This window comes from Erythrolamprus reginae, chromosome 7 (assembly GCF_031021105.1).
Source record: "Erythrolamprus reginae isolate rEryReg1 chromosome 7, rEryReg1.hap1, whole genome shotgun sequence".
NCBI classification, from domain to species: Eukaryota; Metazoa; Chordata; class Lepidosauria; order Squamata; family Dipsadidae; genus Erythrolamprus; species Erythrolamprus reginae.
The window spans coordinates 83,130,464-83,158,040 of record NC_091956.1 but is presented as its reverse complement, the minus strand read 5'-3'; the positions used below and the strand labels follow the sequence as shown (position 1 = coordinate 83,158,040).

The 27,577-nt window shown below is 41.8% G+C and overlaps 1 protein-coding gene across 1 annotated transcript in view; it reads left to right on the top strand.

The window, feature by feature from the left end:
• Positions 1 to 27,577, top strand: part of GRID2 (glutamate ionotropic receptor delta type subunit 2) — a 616,736-nt gene that overhangs the window by 296,346 nt on the left and 292,813 nt on the right. The window contains exons 4-5 of the mRNA XM_070756691.1: positions 13,089 to 13,142; positions 23,741 to 23,914. Of these exons, the coding sequence (XP_070612792.1) occupies positions 13,089 to 13,142; positions 23,741 to 23,914 (228 nt within the window). The remainder of the gene's footprint in view (positions 1 to 13,088; positions 13,143 to 23,740; positions 23,915 to 27,577) is intronic.

Below are 27,577 nucleotides of genomic sequence, written 5' to 3'. Positions count from 1 at the left end.
AGATCCTTGGAACAAACTTCCAGCAGACGTGGTAGATAAATCCACAGTAACTGAATTTAAACATGCCTGGGATAAACATATATCCATCCTAAGATAAAATACAGGAAATAGTATATCTGCGGACCAGAATATCTGCGAGACCTCCGGACCAGAATATCTGCGAGACCGCCTTCTGCCGCACAAATCCCAGCGGCCGGTTAGGTCCCACAGAGTTGGCCTTCTCCGGGTCCTGTCGACTAAACAATGTTGGCTGGCGGGACCCAGGGGAAGAGCCTTCTCTGTGGCGGCCCCAACCCTCTGGAATCAGCTCCCTCCAGAGATCAGGATTGCCCCCACCCTCCTTGCCTTTCGTAAACTCCTTAAAACCCACCTCTGCCGTCAGGCATGGGGGAACTGAGATATCTCCCCTTGCCTATATAGTTTTATGTATGGTATGTTGTATGTATGATTTTTAAATAATGGGGCTTTTAGACTTTTAATGTTAGATTTATTATTATAGACTTTTAATATTAGATTTGTCATTGTATATTGTTTTATCACTGTTGTGAGGCGCCCCGAGTCTGCGGAGAGGGGCAGCCTACAAATCTAATAAAGAAAGAAAGAAAGAAAGAAAGAAAGAAAGAAAGAAAGAAAGAAAGAAAGAATAGATGGACCATGAGGACTTTTTCTGATGTCAATCTTCTATGTTTCTATGTTTTGTTCTGCTAAACTGAGAGGTCTTCATTTTCAAATAATTGGGAGAATTTCCACTTCCGTTTATTTATTTGTCACAAATCAGAGGCCCTTGTAAAGTGGCAGCATTTCCAACTTGTTCGCGTCAAAGAGTCTTCCCTTTAGCCTGATTTAAAAAAAAGAAAGACAAAAGAAAACACTGATAAATTGTTAGATGTTTCCAAATATTCAGAAGTTCTGGATTCTTTTTTTTTTTCCCCCGCCACTGACAGATGGCTTTTCTCCTTTCATCCCTTGTCTTCTTGACAGGCTTCTGGGCACTTTGCAACATCTCCCCAGTGGGCCTGCCCATAAGAAAGATAATAATCTGTTCCCGCCACCCACCCCCCTCTTTCCATCCACTTTTGTCCTTGCTGGCCAAAAGGCACTCATATCTTCACAGTACAACAATGCCAGTCTGGTGTATTCAGTTAAAAAAAAAAATTGCACTCTTTCTTCCACAGACATACTGCTAATCCACTGCAGAATGGAAGCCTGTGGTTTAGAATGCCGGGTTTATTATCCTTCTCCAGCCTTCATTAAGAATGCATTCTATAGTTGAGCTCCGTATTTCTTCTCCTCTCACAGCTCATGATGTGAGTTGCATAAACAGCATTGCAGGCTTTCTGCCTTGTATGGAAATTTCCAATCTGTCCCTCCTTTTTTAAAAACAAAAATGAAAGCAGGGCTCTACATGCCATTCCAAAACCAGAGAGAGAGGGAGAGTGGGGGAGAGAGGGGAGAAAGAGAGAGAAGAGAGAGCAAGGAGAGAAGGAGGAAGAGAGGAGAGAGAGAGAGACAGGAGAGAGGAGAGAGAGAGGGAGAGAGAGAGGAGGGGGAGAGAGGACACAGAGAGAGAGAGATAAGGGGGAGAGAGGAGAAAGGGGGAGAGGGGAAGAGAGAGGAGAGAAAGAGGAGGGAAGGGAGAAAGAGAGAGAAGAGAATGGGGAGAGAGGAGAGAGGGGGAGAGGGGATAAGGGGGAGAGAGAGAGGAGAGAGAGAGGAGAGAAGGGGGAGAGAGAGAGGAGAGAAGGGGGAGAGAGAGAGGAGAGAAGGGGGAGAGAGAGAGGAGGGAAGGGAGAGAGAGAGGAGAGAATGGGGAGAGAGGGAGAGAGAGGAGAGAAGTGGGAGAGAGACAGGAAAGAGAGAGGAGAGAAGGGGGAGAGAGAGAGGAGAGAGGGGGAGAGAGGGGATAAGGGGGAGAGAGAGAGCAGAAAGGAGAAGAGGGGAAAAGAGAGGAGAGAGGAGGGAAGGGAGAGAGAGAGGAGAGAATGGGGAGAGAGGGGGAGAGAGGAGAGAAGTGGGAGAGAGACAGGAAAGAGAGGAGAGAAGGAGAGAGAGAGAGGAAAGAGGGGGAGAGAGGGGATAAGGGGGAGAGAGAGAGGAGAGAGGAGGGAAGGGAGAGAGGGAGGAGAGAATGGGGAGAGAGGGAGAGAGAGGAGAGAAGTGGGAGAGAGACAGGAAAGAGAGGAGAGAAGGGAGAGAGAGAGAGGAGAGAGGGGGAGAGAGGGGATAAGGGGGAGAGAGAGAGGAGAAAGGAGAAGAGGGGAAAAGAGAGGAGAGAGGAGGGAAGGGAGAGAGAGAGGAGAGAATGGGGAGAGAGGGGGAGAGAGGAGAGAAGTGGGAGAGAGACAGGAAAGAGAGGAGAGAAGGGAGAGAGAGAGAGGAAAGAGGGGGAGAGAGGGGATAAGGGGGAGAGAGAGAGGAGAAAGGAGAAGAGGGGAAAAGAGAGGAGAGAGGAGGGAAGGGAGAGAGAGGGGAGAGAATGGGGAGAGAGGGGGAGAGAGGAGAGAAGTGGGAGAGAGACAGGAAAGAGAGGAGAGAAGGGAGAGAGAGAGAGAGAGAGAGGAAAGAGGGGGAGAGGGGATAAGGGGGAGAGAGAGAGGAGAGAGGAGAGAAGGGGGGAGAGAGGAGGGAAGGGAGAGAGGGAGGAGAGAATGGGGAGAGAGGGAGAGAGAGGAGAGAAGTGGGAGAGAGACAGGAAAGAGAGAGGAGAGAGAGGAGAAAGGAGAAGAGGGGAAAAGAGAGGGGAGAGAGGAGGGAAGGGAGAGAGAGAGGAGAGAATGGGGAGAGAAGGGAGAGAGGAGAGAGGAGAGAAGTGGGAGAGAGACAGGAAAGAGAGGAGAGAAGGGAGAGAGAGAGAGAGAGAGGAAAGAGGGGGAGAGAGGGGATAAGGGGGAGAGAGAGAGGAGAGAGGAGAGAAGGGGGGAGAGAGGAGGGAAGGGAGAGAGGGAGGAGAGAATGGGGAGAGAGGGAGAGAGAGGAGAGAAGTGGGAGAGAGACAGGAAAGAGAGAGGAGAGAGAGGAGAAAGGAGAAGAGGGGAAAAGAGAGGAGAGAGAGGAGGGAAGGGAGAGAGAGAGGAGAGAATGGGGAGAGAAGGGAGAGAGGAGAGAGGAGAGAAGTGGGAGAGAGACAGGAAAGAGAGGAGAGAAGGGAGAGAGAGAGAGGAAAGAGGGGGAGAGAGGGGATAAGGGGGAGAGAGAGAGGAGAGAGGAGAGAAGGGGGGAGAGAGGAGGGAAGGGAGAGAGGGAGGAGAGAATGGGGAGAGAGGGAGAGAGAGGAGAGAAGTGGGAGAGAGACAGGAAAGAGGGAGGAGAGAGAGGAGAAAGGAGAAGAGGGGAAAAGAGAGGAGAGAGAGGAGGGAAGGGAGAGAGAGAGGAGAGAATGGGGAGAGAAGGGAGAGAGGAGAGAGGAGAGAAGTGGGAGAGAGACAGGAAAGAGAGGAGAGAAGGGAGAGAGAGAGAGAGGAAAGAGGGGGAGAGAGGGGATAAGGGGGAGAGAGAGAGGAGAAAGGAGAAGAGGGGAAAAGAGAGGAGAGAGGAGGGAAGGGAGAGAGAGGGGAGAGAATGGGGAGAGAGGGGGAGAGAGGAGAGAAGTGGGAGAGAGACAGGAAAGAGAGGAGAGAAGGGAGAGAGAGAGAGAGAGAGAGGAAAGAGGGGGAGAGGGGATAAGGGGGAGAGAGAGAGGAGAGAGGAGAGAAGGGGGGAGAGAGGAGAGAATGGGGAGAGAGGGAGAGAGAGGAGAGAAGTGGGAGAGAGACAGGAAAGAGAGAGGAGAGAGAGGAGAAAGGAGAAGAGGGGAAAAGAGAGGGGAGAGAGGAGGGAAGGGAGAGAGAGAGGAGAGAATGGGGAGAGAAGGGAGAGAGGAGAGAGGAGAGAAGTGGGAGAGAGACAGGAAAGAGAGGAGAGAAGGGAGAGAGAGAGAGAGGAAAGAGGGGGAGAGAGGGGATAAGGGGGAGAGAGAGAGGAGAGAGGAGAGAAGGGGGGAGAGAGGAGGGAAGGGAGAGAGGGAGGAGAGAATGGGGAGAGAGGGAGAGAGAGGAGAGAAGTGGGAGAGAGACAGGAAAGAGAGAGGAGAGAGAGGAGAAAGGAGAAGAGGGGAAAAGAGAGGAGAGAGAGGAGGGAAGGGAGAGAGAGAGGAGAGAATGGGGAGAGAAGGGAGAGAGGAGAGAGGAGAGAAGTGGGAGAGAGACAGGAAAGAGAGGAGAGAAGGGAGAGAGAGAGAGAGAGAGAGAGGAAAGAGGGGGAGAGAGGGGATAAGGGGGAGAGAGAGAGGAGAGAGGAGAGAAGGGGGGAGAGAGGAGGGAAGGGAGAGAGGGAGGAGAGAATGGGGAGAGAGGGAGAGAGAGGAGAGAAGTGGGAGAGAGACAGGAAAGAGGGAGGAGAGAGAGGAGAAAGGAGAAGAGGGGAAAAGAGAGAGGAGAGAATGGGGAGAGAAGGGAGAGAGGAGAGAGGAGAGAAGTGGGAGAGAGACAGGAAAGAGAGGAGAGAAGGGAGAGAGAGAGAGAGAGAGAGGAAAGAGGGGGAGAGAGGGGATAAGGGGGAGAGAGAGAGGAGAGAGGAGAGAAGGGGGGAGAGAGGAGGGAAGGGAGAGAGGGAGGACAGAATGGGGAGAGAGGGAGAGTTAGGAGAGAAGTGGGAGAGAGACAGGAAAGAGGGAGGAGAGAGAGGAGAAAGGAGAAGAGGGGAAAAGAGAGGAGAGAGAGGAGGGAAGGGAGAGAGAGAGGAGAGAATGGGGAGAGAGGGGGAGAGAGGAGAGAGGAGAGAAGTGGGAGAGAGACAGGAAAGAGAGGAGAGAAGGGAGAGAGAGAGATGAGAGAGGGCAGAGAGTGGAGAGAGAGGGGATAAGGGGGAGAGTGAGAGGAGAGAGAGAGGAAGGGAGAGAAGGAGAGAGAGAGAGGGAAGGAGGGAGGGGAATTCCAAGCCATATATTCCTACAGTGGAAAGTGTGTGTGTGTGTGTGGTGTGTGGGTGTCTGTGTATGATATTTATAAATCTTTTCATTGCTGCTCCTCTTGCCTTGCACAGCCTTATGAAAATACAGTAGGGGAGGCATTATACTTAAACTTCCTTTGTTCTGCATTGCCTGCTGTTTGTTACTGGACGAAACTATTAACCTTCACAAAGCCAGAATTTTGAAGTGATTGGATTTTGCCATATAGATCTCCCTCTTCCGAACAGCACTGCCTTAAGTGATTTCGCCAGCTATCGCTTTTTTCCTTCTTTCCCACTAAATAGCTACAGCCCCAGCAAGCTTATCAATCAGGCATTGCCTGGATACATATCATATATAACTGATTTGTTATATGCCACCCTAAATCTTATATTATAGGGTTTTTTTTAAAAACCCTCAGCAATTCTATAATAGCAGGTTGATAAAGGGCAGAGTGTTGTAATCAATAACAGATCCCATTAAGGATTTGTGTAATGAGTGAACCCAGCAGTTGGGTCTAGAGTAAAGTATGTGTGGCCTTGTAAATGTTGTTGAACTACAACTCTCAGCATCTTAGCCTAGTGTGGTAATGAAGAGTAATGCTGGAGTTACAGTTCAACGATATGGATTCTCCTCCATGGCCCTGGATAGATGTCATCCACAGTTATTACCCAACAATGTTTTGTTCTTTAAAACCCCAAGCTTCCCTTATTGTATCCCTCATCGCAGAGCGACCCCTGAGTTGCATGAACAAAGGAAACGTGGAATTCCAGCAGAAATTCAGGAGATATGAGTAATGATTCAGTCATACAAACCAGAAACATTAAATTGTATAAAATAGTGTTTACAGTATTCCCTCGCTTTTCGCGGGGGATGCGTTCTGAGACCGCCTGCGAAAGTCGAATATCCGCAAAGTAGAGATGAGGAAGTAAATACACTATTTTTGGCTATGAACAGTATCACAAGCCTTCCCTTAACCCTTTAAACCCCTAAATTGCAATTTCCCATTCCCTTAGCAACCATTCAGATTATTACTCACCATTTTTATTTATTAAAGTTCATTTAAAAAAATATTTATTAAAGGCAGACGAAAGTTTGGCGATGACATATGACGTCATCGGGTGGGAAAAACTGTGGTATAGGGAAAAAACCCACAAAATATTTTTTAATTAATATTTTTGAAAACCGTGGTATAGACTTTCCGCAAAGTTCGAACCTGCGAAAATTGAGGGAACACTGTAATTTAGAAATTATCACAGTCAACACAATAATAATATTACAAGCCTTACTTCGTCTTGCACATCAATCATGCATTACAGCTTACAAATACATCAAACTATCAGAGCTTACTACATCCGTCACAGTGAATCAGCAGAAAGAGCAGAGAGAGAGAGAGAGAATCATGCTTTCTGTCTCCCTCTTATGGCAATTTGCAACACTACATCTTAAAGCTATTGTATTTCAATACAAACAAACATTTATTGTTAGCTTGTTTATATATTGCCAACCCAACTGTCTTGTACACAGTATTAACAGCTTCATCCCTCTAAAATTTATTTATTTATTTATTCATTTGTCCAATACACAATACATATGGAAGAGAATAGACATGAAGTAATATGTATAAAGATAATATGTAAAAGTAGAGGAGAAGATATATGAAAGGAAGAAAATATATACGATATATGAGATAAAGGAAAGACAATTGGACAGGGGACGAAAGGCACACTGGTGCACTTATGTACGCCCCTTACTGACCTTTTAGGAACCTGGAGAGGTCAATCGTGGATAGTCTAATGGAGAATATCTCCATTAGACCGCCTCCTGCCGCACGAATCCCAGCGACCGATTAGGTCCCACAGAGTGGGCCTTCTCCGGGTCCCGTCAACTAAACAATGTCGGTTGGCGGGCCCCAGGGGAAGAGCCTTCTCTGTGGCGGCCCCGGCCCTCTGGAACCAACTCCCCCCGGAGATTAGGACTGCCCCTACTCTTCCTGCCTTCCGTAAACTCCTTAAAACCCACCTTTGCCGTCAGGCATGGGGGAACTGAAACATCTCCCCCTGGGCACGTTTAATTTATGCATGGTATGTCTGTGTGTGTGACTGTTAGCATATGGGGTTTTTTAAATATTTAAATATTTTAAATTTATCTGATTGCTTATGATTTGTTTTTTACATGTTGTGAGCCGCCCCGAGTCTTCGGAGAGGGGCGGCATACAAATCTAAGTAATAAATAAAATAAATAAATAAGAAATGTTGGGGGTTAGGGGTTGACAATATTGAGTCCGGTAATGAGTTCCACGCTTCGACAACTCGATTGTTAAAGTCATATTTTTTACAGTCAAGTTTGGAGCTGTTAATATTAAGTTTGAATCTGTTGCGTGCTCTTGTGTTGTTGCAGTTGAAGCTGAAATAGTCATTGACCAGTAGGACGTTGCAGCATATGATCTTGTGGGCAATACTTAAATCGTGTTTTAGGTGCTGTAGTTCTAAGCTTTCTAGACCCAGGAGCCTGGGATAAAAAAACAACACAGGTTTAACAGCACTATGACCTTGTCAGTGGACACATCGAACCATCACAACAGAGTTATGATTTTCAGTGATTTTGCTTATGAATCTGTTTCTTTTAGAGCACTGAGAGAGTCTGGGAACAGCTCTGTTCCACAATCTTTCCCTTCTAATACAGTGGCAACAATCTCCCTTCTCCTCACACAAAAAATACTATATGCCTACAAAATAATCCACACAAAAAAAATACTATAATATAAAGCGCACCCCTTATATACCCTTTGCACTTTTCCATCCCGATTTATTTATTGGGTTGTACAGTTTAAAAGCTGCAGGAATTCCCTGAAACGTTGAAAAGCTTCCAGTATTAAAAAGAAGGAAACAATAAAACAACTGAATATAGATAATGCACATTTGGAAGATTCCCCAGGGACCACTTTGAAAACTCCTGAGATGATACATTACCTGCCATTTCTTTGGCTTTCTCCCACCTACTCCCATAAGTTGCACCTGCTTGTACCCAATTTTTCTTATGCCCGGCATTAATTTTCTCATCTATTTTTTGTCCAACTTCCAGGTTGCCAAAACCACAAAACCTGTTGCTGAAGTGAACCCGGTCGCTATGTTTTTTGTTGTTTAAAACATTAGAAGAGGAACATTACTCTTTTTTTATTTTTGTATTTTTGTATTCGATTTCTATGCCACCCAATCCCGAAAAACTGCAACTTACAACAAACCGCCTCCTGCCGCACGAATCCCAGCGACCGATTAGGTCCCACAGCGTTGGCCTTCTCCGGGTCCCATCGACCAAACAATGTCGGCCCGGCAGGACCCAGGGGAAGAGCTTTCTCTGTGGCGGCCCCGGCCCTCTGGAATCAACTCCCTCCAGAGATTCAAATAGCCCCCATCCTCCTCGCCTTTCGTAAAATGCCCAAGACCCTCTTTTGTCGCCAGGCGTGGGGATAATTACCATCTTTCCCCTTTTTATTATACTTTTGGCCTTACTGCATGATAGATTAGGATGAATGTGTATGACTGCATAGCTAGGGATTTTATTATGTTATTAATGTCTTTTAAATGGATCTAATTTTTTATTGTTAGATTTGTAATGTATTGCATTATTGCTATGCTGTGAGCCACCCCGAGTCTTTGGAGAGGGGCGGCATACAAATCTAATAAATTATAAACTAACTAACTATAACTATACAGTGTTCCCTCGATTTTCGTGGGGGATGCGTTCTGAGACCGCTCGCGAAAGTCGAATTTCCGCAAAGTAGAGATGCGGAAGTAAATACACTATTTTTGGCTATGAACTGTATCACAAGCCTTCCCTTAATACTTTAAACCCCTAAATTGCAATTTTCCATTCCCTTAGCAACCATTTAGATTATTTACTCACCATGTTTATTATTAAAGTTTATTTAAAAAAATATTTACTAAAGACAGATGAAAGTTTGGCGATGACATATGACGTCATCGGTATAGGGGGAAAACCCGCGAAGTATTTTTTAATTAATATTTTTGAAAAACCGTGGTATAGATATTTCGCGAAGTTCGAATCCGCGAAAATCGAGGGAACACTGTAATGTAAAAAAAGATACAATACAATAAAAAAGAAGTCAACTATAAATATCTAAAACTATAAACCCCAGTTAAAAAAACCCCACAACTCAACAATCCAATCAACACACACGCATACCATTCAATACAATTTGGCCATGACAGGTGTCTCTTCTCCACCTCCTTTTTTTAAAAAAAGACAAGAATGCGACACCCCCCCCCCAAATGGAAATATAAAAAGAAATAGAAAGCAGAGTTATGTTCATGCCGTTTAAAATTCTGTGCAAGTGCATGTCAACAATAGAGCCATTATGAGGGTTTACAAGACTTGTGACATATGTCAAGTGAGGATTAGCTTCCGCTAGTGTGGAGATGGGGCAGGAACCAATACTACGTTCAAGAGATGAAATGTGAGACTGAATAAGGCACAAAAGGATCAATTGATGCCAGTAAAGAGATAACAGGGACTGCTGTTTCGTAGTCATTCAGATTTTTTTGTAATCCCCATGTGATACTGCTACTTTGAGGAAGATTGCAGAAGTTCTCTACGAGAACTGCACTCCTATATTTTCCATAAATAACTCACGGGGTAATTTCACATGAATCAGTTGTGGAAACTAAGAAAGATAGTGACACAAAAGTTTGGTTACTGGGTCTGCTATAGAGAGTCCGGTATAATGGATTCATCCAAGTAGCTAAAAGATTACATGTTTGCTGACTTATAAAATAATAATTATCATCTTTAAAGGTGACATACCATATTTTTCAGAGTATAAGATGCACCTTAGTTTGGGGGGAGGAAAACAAGGAAAAAATTGACACTAAAAGCTTGAAAATTAATGAGTAGTTACGATTGTGCTTGATAGATTGTCATTTAAAGCTTGAAAATGTATGTAGAATGTGTAACTCCTTAGCATCAGAGTTTGTTAATATAAGGCAACTGGCACTTGGAATAGAGTTCTTTTCAAGTGAGGAGGGGGAGTAGAACATCTAACTCCTTAGCATCAGTGTGTTAATATAGTACTGCATAACAAATACTAATGATCTGGTGGTCATTTCGAAAATAATTTCTTAGCGAGTACTTAGAAGCCCAGAGGAACATACTGTATGTCCCAAGTTTCAAGTTTGTAGGCTTTACACTTCTGGAGATTTTGTATTTGGCTTTTATATACAGTATAAAAGTGAGATGGCCACAATAAGTGAACTTATGATTTTATATACAGGGCTATTCAAAAAGAATGAACTAATTTCATGATGCCTTGCTTCAGTTCTCAAGCATCATGGTGTAATGAGTCAGTGAACATTTGAAAGAGGAGTTCTCTAATAATAATAATAATTAATAATAATAATAATAATAATAATAATAATTTATTAGATTTGTATGCCGCCCCTCTCCGAAGACTCGGGGCAGATCACAACAATAATAAAAACAGTATTATAGCGAAACAAATCTAATATTAAAAAAGAAGCGTATAAAACCCTATCATATTTAAAAACCAAACAGCACATACATACCAAACATAAAATATAAAGAGCCTGGGGGAAAGGTGTCTCAACTCCCCCATGCCTGGCGGTATAGATGGGTCTTGAGTAGTTTATGAAAGACAAGGAGGGTGGGGGCAGTTCTAATCTCCGGGGGGAGTTGATTCCAGAGCGCCGGGGCTGCCACAGAGAAGGCTCTTCCCCTGGGGCCCGCCAAACAACATTGTTTAGTCGACGGGACCCGGAGAAGGCCAACTCTGTGGGACCTTATCGGTTGCTGGGATTCGTGCAGTAGCAGGCGGTTCCGGAGGTACTCTAGTCCAATGCCATGTAGGGCTTTAAAGGTCATAACCAACACTTTGAATTGTGACCAGAAACAGATCGGCAGCCAATGCAGGCCACTGAGTGTTGTAGAAACGTGGGCGAATCTGGGAAGCCCCACGATGGCTCTCGCAGCCGCGTTCTGCACGATCTAAAGTTTCCGAACACTTTTCAAAGGTAGCCCCATGTAGAGAGTGTTGCAGTAATCAAACCTCGAGGTGATGAGGGCATGAGCGACTGTGAGCAATGACTCCCTGTCCAAATAGGGCCGCTACTGGTGCACCAGGCAAACCTGGGCAAACGCCCTCCTCGCCACAGCCGAAAGATGATGTTCCAATGTCAGCTGTGGATCGAGGAGGATGCCCAAGTTGCAAACTCTCTCTGAGGGGGTCAGGGTGATGGATGGACAGATGGAATTGTCCTTGGGAGGCAAGACCCACAGCCACTCCGTCTTGTCTGGGTTGAGTTTGAGTTTGTTGACACCCATCCAGGCCCCAACAGCCTCCAGGCACTGGCACATCACTTCCACTGCTATCTAAGTTTTGAATGGCTACCACAGGGGCAGTGTCGTCATTTTGTTCATTTTTCAACAAAATGGAGCACCATCCCATTGGCACCTGATGGGTCAAGCTTTTTTAAACGAAAAAGTGTCCCAGTGATGGATTAGTCAGAAGGGGACCAAGATCTTGCTCTTTCTGCTTGGCCTATGAGGTCTCCAGACCTAACCATGTGTAATTTTTTTTCTTACGGTGATATGTAAAAGATTGTGTTTATGTTCCACCACTACCCACTAACCTCGATGACCTTAAACATCTAATAACAACAGCGATCAACTCCATGGATTGTGATATACTGACATGCGCCTGGGAAGAATTCTCTTATCGCATTTATGTTGCCCATGCTACAGGTGGTATCTAATTACCTTCAAATATGAATCATATACCATATACTTTGGTGAAAGTCTATCCATAAATTCTCTAAAGGATATTTTAGCAACATCCAGCCCAATAAAGTACAAGGTTATTCAAAAAGAATGAACCGATTTCATGATGCAATATTTTATTAAGGAAAAAACTCTAGACAACTTACAAGTACAGTATTCTACTCACAATCAACTTTTATTTCTTGTTTTACCAGTGTAAACATTTGTAAGTGTAAACACTTGTAAAACAGGAAATAAAAGTTAATTGTGAATAGAATACTGTACTTGTAAGCTGGCTGGATTTTTTTCCTCAATAAAATATTGCATCATGAAATTTGTTCATTCTTTTTGAATACCCCTTGGACTGGATGTTGCTAAAATATCCTTTGGAGAATCAACTCCCCCCAGATATTAGAACTGCCCCCACGCTCCTTGCCTTTCGTAAATTGTTAAAGACCCACCTATGTCGCCAAGCATGGGGGAATTAAGATACCCCCAGGTATATATAAGCCGGGGTGGCACAGCAGGTAGAGTGCTGTACTGCAGGCCACTGAAGCTGACTGTAGATCTGAAGGTCAGCGGTTCAAATATCATCACCGGCTCAAGGTTGACTCAGCCTTCCATCCTTCCGAGGTGGGTAAAATGAGGACCCGGATTGTGGGGGCAATAGGCTGGCTCTGTTTAAAAGTGCTATTGCTAACATGTTGTAAGCCGCCCTGAGTCTAAGGAGAAGGGCGGCATAAAAATTGAATAAATAAATAAATAAATATAGTTTATGCATGGAATGATTGTGTTGCATGGTTTTAATGTTGGGGTTTTAAATGCTTTTAATATTAAATTTGTTATACTGTATTATTTTCTTGTGAGCCGCTCCGAGTCCATGGAGAGGGTCGGCATAGAAATCTAATAAATTAAATTAAATTAAATTCTACACGTAGCTGCAGTGGAAAATCCATTTTTTTAAATAAAAAATTGTGCATCTTGTACATATTAGTGGTTTTCAATTTATCAGCAAACATTAAGTCTTAAATAATCATATGGGCTTTTCATGGGTGGATGGGTGGATAGAAGGGAATTGCCTTCTTCGTTCTCTAATCCCACAGTTTAATTAACAAGCCAAACAATAATCCGAATGTTTTGGGACTGTTCTTGCAGGGAAAAAAAGCCTTTCTACTTCCACAGAGTGGGCGAAGGGAGCCTCTTCGGATCTGGGGTTTCGTAATTATTTTGTTTTAATGCCTCTGCTATGACTCTGGTCTCCATCCCCACTGCTGAGACCCTGCTGTTCCTTTGTGGCAACCGTCCATTTAACATTTTCTTTGGCTTTGGTATAAATGAGATGACTGATGGGCTGCATTCTTTTCTATTTCAGGTGGTGGAAGCCAATTTGGTTGCTTTTGACTGTCACTGGATCATTATAAACGAGGTAACTGTCAACCAAACATGAATCTTATTTTTAATCTAAGGGTGAGAATATTTCTAGGGGTCTTGTCCTTGCCGAAAAGAAACAAGGGGAAGAAGTAAAAGTCCAGCTGAGTTAGTGGACAGAAACGTTGTTTAAATAAATTGGGGAAACCAGTGGTGGGTTGCTGTTGGTTCGGGCCAGTTCTATAGAACCAGAAGCAGAAATTTCCCACCGTTTGCAGAACCGGCAGTGATGACCAGCAGTCCATGCTCCGAAACCAGTCCTCCGGTAGTGGTGGATTGCTAAAAAAAACCTCTGTGCATGCACAAAGGCTTCAGATGATAGATAGATAGATAGATAGATAGATAGATAGATAGATAGATAGATAGATAGATAGGTAGGTAGGTAGGTAGGTAGGTAGGTAGGTAGATATAGATAGAAAGATATAGATAGATAGATAGATAGATAGAGAGAGAGAGAGAGAGAGAGAGAGAGAGAGAGAAAGATAGAGATAAATACAGAGATAGAGAGATAGATATAGATAGAAAGATAGATATAGATAGATAGATAGATAGATAGAGATAGATAGATAGATAGATAGATAGATAGAAAGAAAGAAAGATAGATAGAGATAGAGAGAGAGAGAGAGAGAGAGAGAGAGAGAGAGAGAGATAAGGTAGGTAGGTAGGTGATAGAGAGAGGGGGGGGAGAGATAGAGATAGAGAGATAAACAACAAACATGTGGAGCCTCAGAGACAAACCATTTTACCATCCTTAACCTGGTCTGCTGTCACCAGTTCTCAGTTTTAGGTTGATTTAAGTTTATGGCAAGGATTAAGTTTATGGCGAGGATTAAGTTTATGGCAAGGATTAAGTTTATGGCGAGGATTAAGTTTATGGCAAGGATTAAGTTTATGGCAAGCTGCCCCGAGTCTTCGGAGAGGGGCGGCATACAAATCTAATAAACTGAATTGAAAATTGAATTGAATTATATAAGCTTTAAGAATTTGAATTGTTGGGATGAATCCTTGGAGTAAAATAGAATGGTTTGGGCACACTGTCTCAATTGTTATCTTTAACTAGCTTTACCAATCCAATGTATTTATATAAGTAAATCCAATATGTATTTAATGCATAGTCTTGTTGAAATAATTAAGCTCTAAATGATTATTAACTTAATCCCCCCATTATTTTTGATGGATTATGGTATATTCTGTTTATAGCTGAATGTACAAATGATAAGTGGCAATTCAGCTGGATGTCATTTTTTTTTTTCATTTTAAATGATAATAATGGAAGTGAAGAGATGGTTTGGGGAAGGATGCTCTATTCTTTATGCACCTGACTTTCATGAATACTTATATACTGTCTGTTTTAAGGGGAGCTCTCTAATTTCTCTGTCTTTGTACCAAAAATGTGAAAATGTAAAGACAGTAATAAGGAGCTAGGGTTTAGTTTCACAACATATATCTATAGTTTATTTATAGTTGTATTTATTATCATGAAAAATAATGCAATCACAGCAAATCGTCTTAAAATGTGCTGTTATGGCAAAACTTTTTACATTTGATTTGTTTTCACTGAGATTCTTGCCAACGTTCTATTATTTTTGGTTTGTACTTTTCCCCTCTTCTTATCTGTCACTAACTTCTCTATGTTCAGATATATTACTTTTCATTTTTGCACAGTTTTGTGTGGGTTCAGCAGTACCCCACTGTTTGAATTACAGATAATTACAAAAAAGGTACCCTTTTTTTGGAAAATAGAACTCGGTTATTGATGGGATATGAACTATTGGGGTTTGGGGTGGGTTTTTTTAGTGTTTTATTGTTCTAAGAAAAATGCTAGGATAAAAAAATATAAAGGACATGATTGTATAAAAATCACTTGAAACAAAAGTCATGTCTTAGAAATTTAGAATAATTTTAAAATACTGTACTTATTTATGCATTTAAGACACTATAATGGCATGCAGAATATATTCCTCAAGTCATCCTAATTCCAGATTGTAATTCAAGGTTGTTTTTGTGATAATGAAATAAGATTTCATTTATTTGTTTGTTTGTTTGTTTGTTTGTTTGTTTGTTTGTTTGTTTGTTTAGGTCAAGTACACATTGGTAGTATACAAAGATATAACAATGTTTATATACATGATACTAGTAAGAGAGAAACATTAGGACAGGGGACGGAAGGCACGCCCCTTACTGACCTCTTAGGAATAGGGAGAGGTCAACAGTGGATAGTCTAAGGGTAAAGTTTTGGGGGTTTAGGTGATGATATTACAGAGTCAGGTAGTGAGTTCCATGCATTAACCACTCCGTTACTAAAGTTGTATTTCCTGCAATCGAGTTTGGAGCTGTTTACTTTAAGTTTGTATCTGTTGTATTCTTGTTGTGGTTGAAGCTGAAGTAGTCATTGACAGGAAGCACGCTGTAGCAGATGATTTTACGGGCTATGCTTAGATCGTGTTTAAGACGACGTACTTCTAAGCTTTCTAAACCTAGGATTGTAAGTCTAGTTGTGTAGGGTGTTCTGTTGTGAGTGGAGGAGTAGAGGGCTCTCCTAGTAAAGTATCTCTGGACATTTTCTAAAGTGTTTATGTTTATGTTATGTTTATGTTTCCTGTTGAAGTTCTTGTTCAATCTAGAAGAAGTGTCAAAAAAAAGGATAATGAGATGATAATGGCTGACGAGGCATGCCCACTTTTGTTTTCATTTACGGTGTGTGAGAGAGAGTTTTCCCAGGGAGGGTTTTGAGGCAGGATGACTTCAAACCCTAACCCTAAGCCTAACCACAACAACACAAGAGCACACAACAGATTTAAACTTAATATTAACCGCTCCAAACTTGACTGTAAAAAATATGACTTCAGTAACCGAGTTGTCGAAGCGTGGAACTCATTACCGGACTCCATAGTGTCATCCCCAAACCCCCAACACTTTACTCTTAGATTATCCACGGTTGACCTCTCCAGATTCCTAAGAGGTCAGTAAGGGGCGAGTACAAGTACACTAGAGTGCCTTCCGTCCCCTGTCCTATTGCTCTCCTATATCTCCTATACCTTTCTTCTATTCCTATATCACTTCTTCTATTCTTTCATTGATATGTTCTATTCCTATATCTTCTCTTCTATTTTTTCTTAGATATATTTTACTATGAGTATCTCCTCTGTAACCTTCATCATGTATTTGACAATGTGTATACCCACTAAAACCCTCATTCTCTATTGGACAAAATCAATCAATCAATCAATAAACCTGGGTCAGTTTACAGATATGATATCAGATTAGGCAGTGAATAATATCGTTCTTTTATACTATTAGGAGTTTAGCTAATTAAAACTGGAGAAATTCAATCCAACACCATTCTACCATTATAATTAGAGTTGGATGACTACTATATACCTAGGGTCATTTTTAGAAACATAGAAACATAGAAGTCTGACGGCAGAAAAAGACCTCCTGGTCCATCTAGTCTGCCCTTATACTATTTTCTGTATTTTATCTTACAATGGATATATGTTTATCCCATGCATGTTTAAATTCAATTACTGTGGATTTATCTACCACGTCTGCTGGAAGTTTGTTCCAAGGATCTACTACTCTTTCAGTAAAATAATATTTTCTCATGTTGCTTTTGATCTTTCCCCCAACTAACTTCAGATTGTGTCCCCTTTTTACATCCTGCCTTTCTTTTAAGGAGTTTTACACACTTCCCTTCTCCTCAAAAGTCAGAAACAATTTACTTTGGATTCATTACTAGAATAACCATAAATGTTTCAGGGTTGGGAGAAAATAAAGGAATGTTAGAAAACGTTTCTTACCATTCATTCTGTTCTCCTCATCTTAAGAGAAAGAGACCTAAACTCAAACTTTTGGCCTCATGGAATAATTTTCCATCTTTTGCTTTCAGATGTTTCTGGTTTTTGATGTTCTTAAGAAAAAAACTTGAGAACACTTTGGTTTCCTGAATTCACCTCTATATTACCCAAATCATTTGATCTGCAGCATCAAAGTCTGCCAGAAAGACAAATATTCATTCATAGTAATCTCACCTTTCCATTAAAAGCAGCTTCTAACCATAGAAACAGATGGTAAGAACAACATTAACATTGCTATAAAATACACTCTGATAAATCAGTGTGCAGAAAATGGCTATTAAAAATCCACTTTATTTACCACATTCGTAGGAAAGATGAATAGTGTTGACATGCTACCTAAAATTAAACAGATTAGGTGCCAAGATGAAGATATTTGGAAAGGTATGCCATGACTGAAAAAGCACTCTCTCAATTTCCAAGTGCCTGGCATATGGAGGAAAAACCAATTATAGAAATTCAAAGCTGATCGTGCTATAATTATTATGAGTTCATATGGGAATATTTTCTTAATATGGGAGATAATCAGAAATAGTGATGAAAAGTAGTGTTGGGCATTATCTACAATTTAACTCTCCCCTTTTCTAAGAGGTCTGCAAGGGGTGTGTCTAAGTGCACCTTCATGCCTACTGCCTCTGTCCTAATGTCTTTTTATCTTTCCTATCTCTACTTTACACTTATATTATGTTAAACATACTACAATATTATATTTGTATGACAAATGAATGGATGGATGGATAGATAGATAGATAGATAGATAGATAGATAGATAGATGATAGATAGATAGATAGATAGATAGATAGATACATACATACATACATACATACATACATACATACATACATAGATACATAGATAGATACATAGATAGATACATACATGATAGATAGATAGATAGATAGATAGATAGATAGATAGATAGATAGATAGATAGATACATAGATAGATACATAGATAGATACATAGATAGATACATACATGATAGATAGATAGATAGATAGATAGATAGATAGATAGATAGATAGATAGATAGATGATAGATAGATAGATAGATAGATACATAGATGATAGATAGATAGATAGATAGATAGATAGATAGATAGATAGATAGATAGATAGTGTTCTGTCTGGGTCCCCCCAGACGCCAACACCAACCAAAAAGAGTAGCCCACGCCTCCCCCAAGTCTTCCAGACTTCTAGGCCACAAGCCAAGATCAGAGACGCCAAGAATCGAAGCAAGGTCACAGGACTCCTAGTTGATAACTCTCCACAAGACTGTAAGGGCGGGCCTGCCTTTTCAACCCTGCTGAGGAGAACCACACCCAAACCCAGCTGTTGCCAATTCAGGGATGGAAATACCTTTCTAATTAGCCCCGTCTTTGAGCTGCACGTCGCTGCCTCATGTCTATTATAGCCTGTGCGTCTTCATCCAATGACTCCAGGCTACTAGCTGGGGAGAGCCCCCCCCCTGGGGGTCTCAGGCTGCTCTCCCTCCTCCTCTTCCTGACGTTCCTCTCACCCGTCTGCCTGGTCCTCCCCCTCCTGTTCACTGTCCTCCTCCTCTGGGCATGGATCCGGCAGAGATCCAGCCGGTCCCTGAGGAGCCTCAGGCTGAATCACAACAGATAGATAGATAGATAGATAGATAGATAGATAGATAGATAGATAGATAGATAGATAGATAGATAGATGATACATAGATAGATAGATAGATAGATAGATAGATAGATAGATAGATAGATAGATAGATAGATAGATACCCAGTTGGGCACATTGACCCAGTCAACCACAATCTTGATGCATCCCTCAGTGAAATTGAATTTGACAACCCTGATCTAGGGTGTAAGGGGAGAAGAATCACCCTGAATTAAGGACTGTTATAAACAGCTTCATGTGTTCACAGTTGATCCATGGAGACCTGAGATGGATTGCTTTCTTTCTCACGTGTATAGGCGGTGTGTCGCAGTTTTGGGTTCTCTACCAGAGGCCTGAGAGTTTGAGGGTTCTGTGTAGGATCTTAGCTGCTCCTTACACTGTTCTCTTCTAAAGAGATGGCTCTGAAGTTGCTCCTAGAATCTGTTCCAGCTCTTCTCCAGCTTAGGAGTCTCAGGACTAATGTATTATTTAATTCATTCATGAATAAATAAATATATATTCATCTATCCATCCTAGAATCTTTACACCAATAGGAACTGCTAAATTTAGGATTAGCCTGAAAGCTCAGAATACTAAAACTTCAGGCCCCAGTGACTGACTGACCCAAATTGGGTCCTGCAACATTATCCTGGCACACCTACAGTGGGTGGACAAAAAAAATGGAAACACTTGATTTTTTTTTGGCATCATAATGTTTGAACATGGTCAAATCAATCAAAACTTGACATATTTTAATGTTTTTTAAAATTCTGTTATTTGATTTTTTTTAAAACTATCTTTTTTTTACAGAAATTTAAGGAAATTGATTACAACTTTCTAGAAATGGCAGACCTCTCAGATTTTCAAAAAGGCCAAATTGTTGTTGCTCGAATGGCAAGTGCTAGTGTAATAGAAAGTGCCCGAATGTTTGGCGTTTCAAGAGGTCATGTCTCAAAAGTAATGACTGCTTTTGAAAGAGAAGGGAAAATGTCCTCAGCCGAGCACAGGTCTGGTCGAAAGTCGAAGTGGTCTGAGAGAGACCGTCGGACTCCAAAGCGAATTGTTAGAGCGTATCACAAGATCACAGCTCCTAAAATCACTGCAGAGCTCAATAGACCACGTACAGAACCCAGTTTCCACAAAAACTGTTCGAAGGGAGCCTTACAAATCTGGATTCCACGGAAGAGCTGCAATGTGTTTCCATTTTTATGTCCAACCCCTGCATATCCAACTTTCTTTAAAAAAATCCCTTTCCCATTCATAGCCGCGTGAATATCTGCTTCTTAATATTATATATACCGTTTAATCGCTTTCTTTTCAGTTGCATAGGTTTGTAAAATGACTAATAAATTCTCTGAAAATTTCATCTCTAATTATATTGCTGCTACATAAAAATGGTTTATATTTTGTAAAAAAAAATGGTAACTTTGCTCTCCATCTTGTGGCTATTTGAAATGATATGGACTAAATGATAAGATGGCTTTGTAAGCTGAGAGAAGCCATTATCTATGGTACATTAAGGATTAATCGAGCAGAAATTCGGGATATTACACTGGACATAGCCGATGCCAGGTGTTATTTTGTTTCCTGAAAAATCTATATTTCATAAAGAACAAAAATAACAGATGGCTTCAGAAGTCTATGACAGTCTATGAAGAAGAATAAAATAGGCTTAGCGTAGTCAAGGTGGTTGGTATTTAAAATTCATGGCTCTTCACATTTTTTTTGCTGGACCATTAAAGAAATAAAGCCACAGTATTACATCTGACCTACTTGTGGAAAAATTAAATATAGGCATGTTTAAATAGCAACATTAATCATTATTTCTACTTTAATCTATATCCATTTTTCATGAATTATATTGATATAATCAGCTAAGACAATGGTAAAAATAACTTCGAACTACAGCCAGTCTTTTGGTTATTTTCTTACATATGATTATTGGTGTTTTTGTTTTTTATAAAAGATGGACCTTTAGCTTCAGAAATGTTGGCAACACTGAATGAATGTGAGACTTAATCATGTTTTTCCCTGCCAAAATAAAAATATCTAAAAACATAGAAACATAGAAGTCTGATGGCAGAAAAAGACCTCATGGTCCATCTAGTCTGCCCTTATACTATTTTCTGTATTTTATCTTAGGATGGATATACCGGTATGTTTATCCCATGCATGTTTAAATTCAGTTACTGTGGATTTATCTACCACGTCTGCTGGAAGTTTGTTCCAAGGATCTACTACTCTTTCAGTAAAATAATATTTTCTCATGTTGCTTGTCCACCCCCTGTAACTTGGCAAGCCAAACTATATTTTGCAGTTGCATTGCAGTCTCCTGACTATTGTAACAATGCTGTACACTAATAATAACAGCCTTACTAGGCAGCTACTTCTATGATTATGCCACTGTGACTGGTAGGAAGGCTTTACTGTATCTTTTCCCTAACATCCAGTTAGAACCTGCTTTTCTGCAACTTAAATCTATTATACATGTCCTAGTCATGAAAAGACCTCATACCTTTTGCATGATGTCTTTTCGGGTGCTTGAAAGGCAACAGCACATCTCCCTTCAGTCTTGGCTTTTCAAGGCTAAGCAAGGCCAATTGCTTCCATTTCTCTTCATAAATCTTAATTTGTCCCCGATCGTCTTCACGGCCTTTCTGAATCCGCTGATGTTTCTCTAAGTCCTTCTTGAAAATCCTTCGCGAAACTCAGAACTCAACAAAATACTTCATCTTATTCCAGTAGTGGGTTCTGAATTAGTTTGTTAACGGTTTACATCCGTGCGCGGAAGCAAAAAAAAATTACCAAAATCTCAAACACAGAAACAAAATCTTGCTGGGACACATGTGCCTCACACACCAAAAACTCAACGCTGAGCACATAGCGTACCGGTAACAGCAGTAGTGGCAACTGCTACTTGGGGCTGCGGGTTGTTATATCTGCCTTGTGGGCCCTTCCTGGAAACAGAGTAGGACCAGCCCACATGCCTCTATATATAGGTACAGAATTACAGGAGGCCATTGTGGCTGAAAATGCCGCCTTCCTGAGGTCTGGTTTTGCTGGATTTGGAAATTTCTGGCGACGTTTCGACGAGGTCCCACTCGTCATCTTCTGGCTGGTGCTTCTGTCCTTGTTCATGGAAGCCATCGAGATAGAAAAACATCCCCAAAATATGAACAAGCGGGATGATACCTCCCGCCTACCAGACATCTGGAAACCAGCCCTCATTAACAAACGTATCCCAGCCATAGAAACTGAAACCAGACTCAGAACACACATTGCAAAACAACCATGTAGCCTGCAAGCTCCAACTTCTCAGGATATCACCCCTAATCCACAATCATTAACTAAGCAGCATACCTCAGTTACATCAACGACCCCAGGTGTTACCCCACTGACTCACCAGGAAGTTTCTACACAGCAGGCAATTGCTGAGCCATCAAACCACACCCAGCCACCAGTATTTATAGAAGGAAGGCAGCTCAGGTCTCGCTGTGTTCGCCCTAGAACAAGGACAGAAGCACCACCCTGAAGATGACGAGTGGGACCTCGTCGAAACGTCGCCAGAAATTTCTGAATCCTACACGGGAAGAAACCCAAATATACCAAGACCGTCATACCTGTACCTGTGAAAATCTATGAAAACATATATATATGCTTTTTTGCTGAAATTTTTTAAAATTAAGGGAGACTAGGATGGCACCATTTCGGCCTTGTTCTGGCCTCATCAGCTACCCACATCCTTACTGGGATTTAATATATATATATTAAAACCATACAACTCAGACAGACCATACACAATTCTACCATAGCTTTAGCATAGCCTAGGGGCAACTCAGTTACCTCATGCCTCAAACCCATAGGTGGGTTTTGAGTAACTTACGATTCCATAGGGCCAGGGCTGCCACAGAGAAGGCTCTTCCCCTGGGTCCCACCAGACAACATTGTTTAGTCAACAGGACCAGAGCAGGCCGACTCTGTGGGACCTTATCGGACGCTGGGATTCATGCGGCAGAAGACAGTCCCCAAGGTATTCTGGCCTGATGCCATATAGGGCTTTATAGGTCATTACCAACACTTTAAGTTGTGACCGGAAACTGATCAGCAACCAGTGCAGGCTGCGGAGTGTTGCCGAGACGTGGGCGAATATGGGAAGCCCCACAATGACTCTTGCAGCCGCAGTTTGCACGATCTGAAGTTTCCGAACACTTTTCAGAGGTAGCCCCATGTAGAGAGCGTTGCAGTAGTCGAATCTCGAGGTGATGAGGGCATGAGCGACTGTGACAATGACTCCCTGTCCAGATAGGGCCACAACTGGTGCACCAGGCGAACCTGGGCAAACGTCCCCCTTGCCACAGCTGAAAGATGGTGTTCTAATGTCAGCTGTGGATCAAGGAAGACGCCCAAGTTGTGGACCCTATCCAAGGGGGGCAATAATTCCCCCCCCAGGGTAATGGACGGACAGATGGAATTGTCCTTGGGAGGCAAAACCCACAGCCACTCCATGTTGTCCGGGTTGAGTTTGAGCTTGTTGGCACCCATCCAGACCTCAACAGCCTCCAGGCACCAGCACATCACTTCTACTGCTTCAATGACTGGACATGGGGTGGAGATGGACAACTAGGTATCATCAGCGTACTGATGATACCTCACCCCATGCCCTTGGATGATCCCATCCCATGGTTTCATGTAGATATTGAATAGCAGGGGGGAGAGGACCGACCCCTGATGCACCCCACAAGGGAGTGACCTCGAGGTCGACCTCTGACACACACCCCCCACTAACACCGACTGCGACCGACCCACATGACCCACATGGGCTCTATCTTTGCTGACAGAGGGCTGCAGGAGGCTAAAAACAGAGTGTTGATGAGTGACATCGAGCTGGTCATGCCATCCTTGGCCATGTATCCCCAGCCCCCCCAACGTCAAACATAACCCTGATGCAACCCTCAATGAAATCGAGTTTGACACCCCTGCTTTAAGTTATAAAATTGTTTTGGACATTGATAGATATTTCAGCTTATTATACTGCGTGTTTCCCAAACCTTATACCTTACAGCAGGTATTTTTAGTTTTCCAAATATTCTGTGCTTTATCTTACAGGAAATCAATGATGGAGACGTACAGGATCTGGTCAGAAAGTCAATTGGAAGATTAACAATCATTCGGCAGAGCTTTCCTATACCACACAACATCAGTCAGCGCTGTTTCCGTGGGAACCACCGAATATCTTCATCGCTTTGTGACCCGAAAGACCCTTTCTCTCAAAATATGGAGGTATCTTCTGATCCTATTCTATAATTGTTACTCTGGGTGGACGAGGAAAGTTTTTTATACAGTGTCCCCTCAATTTTCGCGGGTTCGAACTTTGCGGAAAGTCTATACCACGGTTTTTCAAAAATATTAATTAAAAAATACTTTGCGGGTTTTTTCCCTATACCACGGTTTTTCCCACCCAATGACGTCATATGTCATCGCCAAACTTTCGTCTGCCTTTAATAAATATTTTTTAAAATAAACTTTAATAAATAAACATGGTGAGTAATAATCTTAATGGTTGCTAAGGGAATGGGAAATTGCAATTTAGGAGTTTAAAGTGTTAAGGGAAGGCTTGTGATACTGTTCATACCCCAAAATACTGTCTCTACTTCGCGGAAATTCAAATTTCACGGGCGGTCTCGGAACGCATCCCCCGCGAAAAGCGAGAGAACACTGTATAATGAAATTTTTACCCCTCTTATGCATTTAACCCTGGTGCTATGTTTTGAGTCTGTGAGACTCAAAATTGAAGTTTGAAACCCTGTAAAAAAATTTCCCTGCATTTCTGAAACTTGAAATTTCATGACTTTTCATCATTTCAGGGGTTCTCTCTATGAGAATTTTTTTGGGGGGGTGGGGAGCTTAGTTTTTGCTGGGCAAAAAAAGTCACACATGTACTGTTTTCAAGTCTATGTGTCTTGAACCGAAAATTCTTTATTTTAAGTGCTTATATTTGGTCTGTTTGAGAACTTCTTTCCCTTGGAAACTAGGTTGAACATTTCAGCACATAATGAAATGAAAATTGAAATTAAAAAATAATGCTTATTGGTTTATTTTGCTCATAAAAGCCCCCCCCCTTTTTGTGCTTTTTTTTCAATTTATAGATAGTTTTGCCTGCAAACAACATACAATTTTACTAAATTTGGTGTGGGATTACTAGTTTGAACATTTCTGAACATAATGATATGAAAATTGAACTGAAAAAAATGATGCTTAACAGTACAAAAACAGTACAAGTGTATACTGATTTTGAACAATGCAGCAGGGTTAAGTAGATGTTCATAAAGCCAAACATACAAATGCATACATAAGCACACATGTACCTACACAGACCATAATGAAATCATATATATTCACAGCAATATCTGTATTCATTTGCTCTGGAAACATCCTTTCTCAGAAAATCTGCTCCAAAGGGCCAGACTTTTCAATTAAACTGTGCTTTCTCATCCTGAGTGCCATTCAGATGAAATCTCTACCCTTATAATACTATATGAATGACGCCAGACTACAAGGGGGATTAAAAAATAGTGATTCGTTCAAACCTATAAGTCATCTCAAGCAGGGTGGATTCTAACTTACCTCACTGCTGGTTCGCTTCAGCCCAAGCTGCGCGCACATGTGTCGAAGCCAAAAACAAGATGGCGGCCAAAACCAGCTTCTGTGCATGCGCAGAAGCCAAAAACAAAATCTTGATTTATACTTATAAGTACGGTATGATGGTATATATATTGAAAAACTAACCCTGCTGGCGGATATTGTCACTATGGTAAATGTAGACAACATATGACAAAATCACCACCATGTCCAGCTCACCAGCTGATAGCAGTTTCAGCTGTTCAGTCCTGTCCAGAGGTAACTAAACTAGGACATATGGTTAACTAAACCAGCAAAATTCCAAGCAATGTAATCAAAGAGAGGCAAGGGAGATTGTTACCAATCTTATCTTTAATCATGGCTAATTCCACTATCTATCTATCTATCTATCTATCTATCTATCTATCTATCTATCTATCTACCTACCTACCTACCTACCATCTATCTATCTATCTATCTATCTATCTATCATCTATTTATCTACCTACCTACCTATCTATCATCTGTCTGTCTGTCTATCTATCTATCATCTATTTATCTATCTACCTACCTACCTACCTACTTATCGTCTATCTATCTATCTATCTATCTATCTATCTATCTTATCTATCTCTCTTTCCCCCCCTCTCTCTGTGTCTGTCTCTCTCTCTCTCTCTCTCTCTCTCTCTCTCTCAGTGTTTGAAAAATCAACATAAATTTGATCAGTTCATTGGCTATTCTATTCCATTCTGTTCCATTCCATTCCATTTCTTTCCATTATCCTCTTTCTTCCACTCTGAAACCTCTGAGAAACAACGCATATTAAATCAATTGCCTTTTGCTGAATTATACAGGACATTAAGCAACCACTTTTGATTACATATGACCACAATAAACATATGAAGCAGAATTCTACTTCCCAGAATATAATATGCTTTGAGGTTACAGTGATTAAATACAGTAGTCTAAAGTCACAGGGGAAAAATTAAGATATAAAAATTAACGTAAAATAAATTAGCTTACACAAATTCCTGGTGATTGACGACGACACCAAGTGCTTATCTACAATATACATAAAGACTTAAAATATCTATTTCTTGGCTCTAACTTTTTTTTTTAATGTTGAATGAAGAAATATAGGGGTAGTGCTCAACTGACAACTGTGTTCCTAAGTTGAAGCATCACATAATTAGACCCAATGTTTCCACATTTTTTTGCAGCAGTCATTAAGCAAAAGCAGTGGTCATTAAGTAAGCACTGCTCTCCTCAAACAAATCAATATTACCAAGTGGTCTTTCTTTTTTTTTTTTGCTGGAAACAGGAAGTAAATGCCAGAAACCAGCACACAGCAGCTATCATAATTTTGAATGCAAGTCACTGTTCTGTCTGGGTCACTCCAGAAGCTATGACCAACCCAAAAAGAGAAGCCAGACACACCGGTTGAATCCAAACACGGTTTTATAATGGTAAAGAGAAAAGAAGCCAACAGAAAATGTCCTTACAAATCAGGAAAACACTGGAACTCCAAATAGATACATGAAGGCAATTGTTCATATAGAAACACAGGATCCTGAATGCCAGACGAGGCTGTTGAGATAACAGACATACACCTGCCCCGGTCTTCAAGACTGCTGGGCCACGAGCCAGGAACAGAAACGCTGAGAGACAATGCAGATAACACCAACTCCACTTTGATAACACTCCACGCAGCCGAAAGGGTTCGCATGCCTTATAAACCCTTCCCTGCTAATGAGGACCACACCCAACCCCCAGGTGTTCCTCATTCAGCGCTGGTAATATCTACATAATTGATTTCTCCTTTGATCTATGCGTCTCTGTCGCATAATAATGATAGCTTGTGCTTCGTCATCCAATGACTCCAGGGACTCCAGAGAATCCAAGCTACTTGCTCGAGATAGCCCTTCCCCAGGGCTCCCAGGCCTTTCTTCCTCGTCACTTTCCTGACTGCTATCTCCCCTGTCTGGCTGCCAAGAACTCTCCTCTCCGCTCTCAGCCTGCCCCGGGCATGGAGCCAGCAGAGACGCAGCTGGTCTTTGATCTTGCTCAGGCTGAACCACAACAGTCACAAGTAGACTTTGTGGGATACATCATAACATCATACCTTTGAAAAGTGTTCGGAAACTTCAGATCGTGCACAGCGTGGTTGTGAGAGCCATCGTGGGGCTTCCCAGATTTGCCCACATTTCTACAACACTCCGTGGCCTGCATTGGCTGTTGATCAGTTTCCGGTCACAATTCAAAGTGTTGGTTATGACCTTTAAACTCCTGGGAGGAAAAGGCAGGGAGAAGCCTCTGTGGAACTTC